At 36.1% G+C, this 9,007-nt stretch overlaps 1 protein-coding gene across 1 annotated transcript; it reads right to left on the bottom strand.

Moving 5' to 3' along the window:
- Positions 1–2,277: 2,277 nt before the first annotated feature.
- On the bottom strand, positions 2,278–7,751 carry LOC128996679 (probable serine/threonine-protein kinase kinX). Its single transcript, XM_054422114.1, has 4 exons — positions 7,654–7,751; positions 6,086–6,265; positions 5,390–5,479; positions 2,278–4,647 (listed from the first exon to the last, which is right to left on the bottom strand). Exons 1-4 carry the CDS (start codon positions 7,724–7,726, stop codon positions 2,678–2,680), a joined length of 2,313 nt encoding a protein of 770 aa, XP_054278089.1. The 5' UTR covers positions 7,727–7,751; the 3' UTR covers positions 2,278–2,677.
- Positions 7,752–9,007: the final 1,256 nt, after the last annotated feature.

Genomic DNA, 9,007 nt, shown 5'->3' with positions numbered 1-9,007 from the left:
TGTCTATGGTAGAGTTCTCTCGTCTATTCTTTATCTTCTATTATTTTGTATAGTTACAGTTTATAGCCAGTGCTAAAACATTGTTGTGGAATAAATACAGTAAATAACTTTATGATGTTTATTTATCATATGGTTAAGTGACAATTGCTGTGGACTAATATATTTTGTTATAGATATACACTAATGTAAAGTAGTAATACAACAATGCATATATAATAAAAAAATAATATACAGTAATGCCAATCGAAAATTGTATCCAGCTTTGTAATAAAATTGTAGGTAATTTGTTTTTTATCCCCCCAAAGGGTGTGCAATCGGTACTGTAAACTGCCTGTCCTTTCAGATAAACCAAAATTGTAAACGTCCCAAACTGAAAGAGCTGTATTTTTCATACTTTAACATTTATGTCCGCATCGCCCAAGTATGGATAAAATAGTAAAAAAATATTTTATAAGTTAAATAGTGACCCATTTTATTAGAGGGTTATTCAACTACCTATGTTCTCTTTGATAAAAAGACGTGTTTCATATGGTTTCATAAATAGGCCTACATCTAATTATCTATGCAATTAATGCAAATGCAATAGGCCTATATCTGGTTCATGATCCTTCTTCAGTACTAAAATCAATGCAAACCCGTACTGTGTTTTCCTATTGTTTTCGACTTTTGTTAATTTGCAATAAATACTTTAATTATTAAGAACTTTTTTGTTGAATTTAATAACTATGAAATAAGTACAGTAGTACAAATATTTATTATACGCAGAAGACGTAACAAGAATAATGGATTTATAATAATTTTAATAGTAGTATGTGCTTACACATACGCGTACACACGTTGCTATTTGGAAATTGCTAAACATTTTTAAATATAACCCAGCTCGAATGTGACTTCTCTAAAATGGTTTTCTTTAAATTTTTATAAAATAAACTGGGTTGGTTTGACATGCTCACAAAAACTAGAATAACTAAGCAATTAAAAATATTTCATTAAGTCAGTCAAACAATATTTAAGACGCAACTTTCTAAAATTTAAATATGATGAAAATATATTTGATGGTATTCTAAAAAACGGTTCCTAATTACATGGTAATAATAATATACCCCCGCCGCAGCAAACCTGCAGACTAAGCGAATTTCCATTTGACTGATTGGATTTACACTGAAATGTCTACTTATAACATTTATTCTTGATTTAAATAGAATTAGTTTAACAAGTACTTAGGTTTGCTGCATCAGGGAGGGTAAAACTGTTTTTTTTTTGTAAAATGTGAATAGTTAGTAAGAAATTAAAACATTTTCCAAATTTGATCAAAATATGTTCACAAACAAGGAAACTACAACAGTTTACTTATTCTCCATAAGAACAACATGGGAATTTTAAATTTACAATTTTTTGGAATTTTCTCCGTAACCATTAGGCGCATAATAACGCTTCAATATACTAAATTATTTGTTTTTTTATGCTCTACAAAATGGTTTGGAAATAAATTGCTAAATTTTATGTTTTTTGGGTCAAAAATGGGAAAAACCTATTTTTACCCCATAAAACCCCCCGTAAACCCCCGTTCCCATGGTCCGATCATGCTGGATCGCGAACTCGTTCGAAAAAACGTACGTTTACACGTTTGTACCAAATTTCATCAAAATCGGATCATTTTTGCTCGAGTTATCGTGCTGACGGACACATATATATATATATAAATATATATATATATATATATATATATATATATATATATATAAATATATATATAAATATATATATATATATATATATATATATATATGGGGATCTTTTAGAATTTGAACGGATGGTGTTTTTGGCCTCTAGGGACCTCAAAACGAAAAAAAAAATCGGACCCGCGTCCAGGTCTTACCATGAGTACTACGGTAATAGCTTATTCCCTATATGGGAAATTCGCTAATAGTTACTCCTTTTTGTTGAAAAGTAAAACATCCGTTTACGTTTACGTGGAGAGAATAGAATAGAAAACTGTTAACAATAATTATGATCGAGACAAACATAAGATTACGTTCCGTCAATCCATAATTGGTTTGGGTTGATCGAGATGCGATGAAACTACAACATAAATACGTTTTTGTTTGATTTAGTTTGTCGGAATTTCATAAACCATCAAAAGAAACTATCTCAGGCTTATTTCATTGCAAAAAACCTGTTCATGATTGGAAATTTTACTTGGTGATTATTCTACCTTTAGAACACTTATAGCAGAATTAACAAAAAGACCAAGGGAAAATAAGTGATAACAACAGATTCGAATATGAGCGTATGTACAAAATTTATTAAATAAATAATCGCATTATACAAAAATATATACAAAATAAATATATAACATAAATAAGCACAAGAAAATTCCATCCATATTGACAGGAGTCCCCGTACAAACACCAAGAACATCTACACTACTCGGAATTTGGTTTACCAGCTGAAATTGAGCTCCAGGAAAACCTTTTACAACACCAGAAAATCGGTGGATTCTTAGTTTATTAGAAATTAAGTTATCAAATGTTATAAAAGGCTTACCACTGACCCAGAACGTTATAGCTAATACTTTGGCATAACTTTTATGGCTAGTAATTATCAACCTAACTCTGCATAGTTAACTTTTATAGCGAAGATGAAATTTTGGAACACGAGAAAACGTGTATGTCTTTTATGTCTCTACTGCTAAAGAAGGAAACCTCATCCTCTTGTTATTCCTTCTATTTCTTCCTTCAGAAAACCTCGGTAGATGCCTGGCAGTTGCTATTGACCCTGATGATATCCTTGCAAGCCGGTAAAGAAGTGGGTTTATTTTATAAGGAGCTTCATGACTGAGTTTTCTTTCTTCTTCTTTTTCGTCTTTCTCGTCATCGTCTTCGTCAAGAAAAGCATCTACAACATCAGTTTCGTCATATTCTTCTCTTTCTTTCGGGTTTTTGATAGTCACTGTCGTTTCTTTACTTTCATCTTCATCGTCGTCGTCATCTCCCAATCCTAAATCAGCTCCAATATCTATGTCTTCATCGTCATCATCTTCGTTTTCGCTGTCTTCATCGCTGTTTTCTTTCTCCTTTTGTTTCTTGGTATCTTTTATGGTCTCTGTTTTATCTGTGCCTTCTTCCAGGTAAAGTTCAGTTGCAATGGTCGAACTTTGTGGTTCTACAGAATAGCTAGAAACAGCTGGCTCATCTTCCATTTCAATTTGTTCAGCATACTTTTCAGTTGTTCCATCTTCAGCTTCATCTGTATCTTCGTCGGAATCTTCCATCTCTTCATTTGCAAGACTCATTTCGTGATCGGTTGTTTCTTCAGCGGTGTTTGCAATGCTGATAGTTGTACTCATACTGTCTGAATCTCCGTCTTTCTGAGGAACAAGAGGTTTCCTATTAGATATTCTTTGTGAGTTCGCCTGGTGTAAACTATCGTCCATTGTTTCATCAACTGGAATAGTATTCTGCATTATTGTTTGTGTCGTCACTTCGTTTATTTCCGTCTCTACCTTTTCTGTTCCACCATTTAACGTGATTTCTTCATTTACGTATGAGTTTTTACTACTGTCAGACGATGTTCCCTCTTCGTTTTCCATAGGTTTAGAGGCTATGATCGGTTTACTCATTGGTATTTTTGATGATGAATCCTTCAAAGGCTTTTGAATTTTCGGAGGCTTTGTTTCATTGAGATTGATGTTGCCCTGCACGACGTTCACTGTCATTGTAGTCGCTGTGATGACGGTCGGGGTGGCTTGGGTTGCTTCTGTTGCCACTGTTGAGCTCGGTTTAGGTGACGCTGGTCTTCGAGTTCTGACTGGCTTCTTTTTCTTCTTCGATGGAGATTTTGATGTAGTACTTTCAGCTTGAGATAAAACGGGTGTTGTGGAAGTTCCCAAAGTCTTAACAGGTGCATTAGTAGTTTTCACTGGAGCGGGAGTTGGTCTTACCCTTTTATTCACAGTTGTTGGAGAAGCTGTTTCCACTTTGGTTGGCTTTTTCGCCGGCTTCTTCTGCGTAGAAACAGCAGGCTTCACAATCACTGGTTGCATAACGACCAAGTTCACTTGCGAGGCAGGTTGTTGGTTCTGAGGTGGACTTTGAGGCTGAGGTGTTTTCTGTGGCTCTGAGTATTCGTCATCGTCATCATCATCGTCGTCATCATCGTCATCGCTAGCCCCTGGCTTACCACCTCCGAAGAATCCCCCGAAGAGTTCTTCACTCAGTGAGCCCAGCCCGGTGTAGTCATCGTCAGCGTCCGAGTCTGAAGAGTCGACGTCGTTGTAAGTAGTGTCTTTAGCAGGAGGGGTTTCGTCATCGTCATCATCTTCTTCTCCTCCTGTCAGACCGAACTCGTCGTCATCGTCATCATCATCGTCAAGTTCTCCTAGCCCATAATCATCATCGTCTTCTTCGTCCTCGTCTTCTTTGTTCTTCTCTGCTGGAAGTGCCTCGCCGGGTTCTACAGACACTCCTCCTGGACCGAACCTGAAGCAGGATACTCTCAAGGCAGCCTCCACGTCGTCTAGAGCGCGAAGTTCTAAAGCGAGACAAGCTTTGAAGTTCTCACCATCCCTCTTGATGCTGTAGAGTTTCCCACAGAACTTCGATATTCCTCCGGGCATTCCCATACAGATCGGTTTCGGTTTTCTACCTGAAATGAAATAGCACTTTTAGTGAGAATAGCATTTTTAATTGTATCAACTAATGCGGATGATGATGCTTTAGTAGAGGGATAATTTGATAAACAGTAAAGATATTCGAAAAACTATCAGGACCATAGACTCAAAAAGTGTTTTTGTCATACTACGCGGAACTATATGACTTTCAATACTAAAAAGTGGCTGGAAACTTGCTGTTTTCATTTAAAATACCATATGTTCCCTTCCCTTGTTGCCTTTTCCGATCACTAGAATTAGCTACATGTTAATCTTAAAGTGAAAGCCTATTTTTGCCGAACAGTTCTTTTTCGATCAGTTTTAGATTTTAAAAACGTGACGCAACAGCTGACTTTTAATGTTGTCAAATCATTGGCCACAGTTAACCTCTCATTGATGTTACACGCGTGAAGCATATAATGGCATTGTGTTTTTGTGACTTCTAGTATTTTGGGATTTCCAAAATAATGGCTATAGTGTAAGTAAAAACTTATCCCAAAACTTGTTGGACATAGTAAGTCAAGTTTCAAATGAATTGCTACCTCGAGTATCACGTAACAGTTACGAGATCGAATACAAAAGATTTGTCAACTGGTGTAAAAACGAAAACCTTAAAATTTGTTTCTTGGTTTGTAGATATATGACCTATTTGTAGTATGACGAAGTATCGCTCAATCCTCGTCCAAAAAGCTCTTTGCCAGTGCTTGAACTAATTTCCGTGCTCGACTATCTACTTACTGTTGACAGTGATGTTCCTCAGGACTCGATCGCCGAAACTCATGGTGATCAACATGGCGTCATCTCTCAGGTAGGTAACTGTGGCGCAACCTTGAAATTAAGAAACTGTTAGTAATCTTATCTAAGTTTTGAATGATGATTATAATTTAACCATAGCGTATTTCCGTATACAATTTTCTGTGTGTTACAAAATACAAATATATCTAGTATACTAATATATCTTGGTATACTATCAAGATGTGGGTACTCATGATTAGCAGCTATTGTTTAATCAAATTTGCATTAACATTTGAAATAAATAAGCTAAGGTCACTAAAGGGTAATAGCAATTCAGCAGACACCCAGACAGGAGCTTGTCTATGTCTGATGATTCCACGTAGGTTACCTTAATTTAACTTATGACAGATTCTAAGCTATAAAGTAGATTTTTCAACACAAGGTTCATATTTTTGCTAAATTTGCTCCCCTGCATATAACCTGTACGCTATGGCTATACTATTATTGGTGTCTTGCAATATGGCTGTGGACATTTTGGCTTATGGTCAATAAACCTATTTTATATAACCAACTACCTTTTTAAGACTATTCAAGGCCTCATAGCCCAATTCCTGATAACTTTTATAGTACAGTATTTGGAAGGTCAAAAATCTTTTGCTGAAGAAAGGTGATGGATTTGCAATTTGATGGTGTCCTTACCAGGCCCTTTGATGGGAACGACTGGCAGGGCGAAGTCCCGACAGCAGTTACATGAGAGAGAGGAGCATGTACAGTGCCTGGGGGGAGGGTCGACGATGGTCGGAGGTGCCTGGCGCTGACGGTCCTTCCGGAGAGTGAATCTGTGAGATCCTGCTAGAGTCTTGGACGAGTCTGGGCCATCTGGAAACAAAAGATTCTCATTACTATGTCTACTTTACGTGATGAACTACAAATCCCTTTGTGGCCTTGTGGGACAAGTGGCATATCTGAAGGTTAGTTTAGTTTAAGTTTAGTTTAGATAAAAGAGTCTGTGGTATAATTGCTGACGGAATCTCAGTTTAGACTTTGATACATGCACTACTCAGTTTATCAAAGTAGGCCTACCCATCTCACTACTCAGTGTTCTTGATGGATTTATAATCATTCGTTTTTGTAGGGTAGTCAGGACTCTGGTTCCAGGACATATTGATTCTCGGACCCTAATTTGAACGATCGAGTAGTTTGAAGGTAATTGTCTTCAAATGGTGCAAAATGCAAGTCGTTAGTTAAAAGTACAAACATTACAAAACCTAACCTAAAGTACGGTAAGCCCAAATTAAATTTTAAGGAATTGGAGGCTGCAAATGGATTTGGTCAGTTTTCATTATTTCATTCTTTCCACTGTAATTCCCTTCCATAAAGCTATAACCAGTAATGAAAATTTACGTCCGCATAGATGTTTACTTAATTTTCAAACATGTTATTTCCCACCCTCTCATGTTCAGCAGTGTTGCAAGGAGGGCGCATGCGCCATGCCATCTACTCTCTGTAGTCTGTACATCACGCACGCGTACAACTTAATGACTCCAGTCTGGCAACCGTTATTGGACGACAGTTCGCGGTAAAACTTTCGCGGCTTTCTTTTCCCTCGTCGCGTAAAAAGTCAAGGGAACAACTGTCTTTCAAGGTTCTTTTTGTAAAATTCTTCACGTTTTATGTTAACTGTCAGACATTTCAGATTGTGTAGAACAATTTTAGGCTAACTTCATAAAGGTGAGCACTAGATATCTGGATTAGTAGGACCAAATAAAATACTATACCATCATATTCGATCATATTTTCAAAGTAAAACAAAGAAAAATTAGAAATTCTATAAATATTTATAAATTAATAACATTTTAAGCTGTTCTTTAGTTCTAGAAGGATAACACGTTTATTAACGTGGCAACCAAAAGGCAAAGAACATTTTGTCTTCCTACACTCGTTTCAACAGTGAAAAACTTCGTTTGCAATTTAGAAATCTGCTAAAAAGACAAAAATAACATGTAAAACCATTCCAAAAACACTTATTTCAGCAGTCAGATCATTGTGGGGTTCACAAACACCAGTCATTATATGGATGCAATATAGACCAATAAAAAAAAAACACATTATTTATTTCAATTTCAATATTTCATCTTATTTGTGGATTTAATCAACATAAAGCCTGAATGCAAAAACTGCCAGTTAGTTTTTCACAATTTTAAAAATGTCAACGTTTACCTTTAAACTCACTTCATGAAAACTTAGTTTAACAAGTAGGCACTCACCTATTACTCTTGAAGCTGCAAAAGCTATCAGCAATGCGATAACTAGCAGTTCGAACACGGTTGAAAGCCGCATACTGCAGCGTGATAACTTCTTCTATGTCTTCTGCAACAGTCATGACATAGAGTAAGAAACAGTGTGTGATACATTTATGTTTACCCATTAGGTGATGGGTTTACAGACTTCGAGAGCCAGTGCCTAAAGATGATGCCTTAATAGTTCATACAGATCACTTAAACAATTAATTAAACTCTATACCAACGTATTATATGTACACTTATACTTCCCTGGTGTGGATTAACGTCCGCACTAGTGAGTACTACGACTATCCGCAGTACTATCCTGATAATTAGACAAATTCGTATATACCAAGGCAAAAATGTGGTTCGGTTTCCACTATATGTTGTATGTAAGTCCCTTAGTCGGAACATGTCGGCCTTCACTAACAAGACTATAAGACCGCGCCACTCATCCTACACTCATCTACATTCATACTTGGCTTAAAGTACCAATTATAAGCTAATTATGGTTCCAATTATTGGGACCATTATGATCCCTATAGTGGTTCGTATGTGCGCCATTTCATAAAAAAATATTTTAAAAAAACGCAGCGTTCAGATATATAAAACGTGATCGATTTTTCTACTTTGTACTGAATCTTAAAGAATCAAGTTACTACTTCGCTTACTCCATGTTGTGAGTCAGACATTAAAAGCCATAGAGTAAGAAGCTGCATTTGGTTCCCTACAGGTACAGGTGTGCCAAAAAAGTGCTTTTACCTTAGTGAAAACACTCAAAGTCATTTAGAAAAACTAAACCAATAGAGCTATGGGAGGTTTGAGATTTTATTACTTTCTGTAGCTGGAGAAAGTACATTCCATAGTAGCTCTAGTCTCTGTAATAAGCTTACTTACAAAAAGAAACTGGTTGGCACGCAATACGTTCATCTGACACTAAGAAATTCCACACATTCTCATGCAACATGATATTTAAAATATGTAAATGATCATTGTTGACTCAATTACTATGTAACCCTAACAGTTAATAATATTTCATAACTTTAAGGCGACTTACAACAATTTGACAAGAAACTGACCCAATGTGGTCACAATATAGGCCTACGTTCTAAACACATTTTTTCACATAACAACATTAAACCACTTTGAACACCTAATTGATGAATACCTTCCTAATTAATCATGTGGCCACGTCAACTTTTTCTATATAGCCACAATGCAAAGGATTTTGGGCGTTTTTCCTTAAGTCGAACCAAAAACTATTTTAAGGAAAAACATCTCGCAATCTCTAAGTATTTGTTACACCTGAAACCACTTAGAATACTTCTAATTGGTGAAT

The sequence above is a fragment of the Macrosteles quadrilineatus genome, unplaced genomic scaffold (genome assembly GCF_028750875.1).
Source record: "Macrosteles quadrilineatus isolate MER2022 unplaced genomic scaffold, UCM_ALF_1.0 Scaffold_6__1_contigs__length_79288215, whole genome shotgun sequence".
Lineage (NCBI taxonomy): Eukaryota > Metazoa > Arthropoda > Insecta > Hemiptera > Cicadellidae > Macrosteles > Macrosteles quadrilineatus.
The sequence above is the reverse complement of the archived record's forward strand: the minus strand, read 5'-3'. Positions and strand labels throughout refer to the sequence as shown.

Bases quoted from the DNA above. Each gene is read 5' to 3' on its own strand.
- LOC128996679 (XM_054422114.1), bottom strand. From the start codon at position 7,726: ATGCGGCTTTCAACCGTGTTCGAACTGCTAGTTATCGCATTGCTGATA. The intron at 5,480-6,085 runs GTAAGGACACCA...CTTAATTTCAAG, and splicing joins CGTTCCCATCAAAGGGCCTG to GTTGCGCCACAGTTACCTAC. The intron at 4,648-5,389 runs GTAAGTAGATAG...ATTTCATTTCAG, and splicing joins GAGGAACATCACTGTCAACA to GTAGAAAACCGAAACCGATC.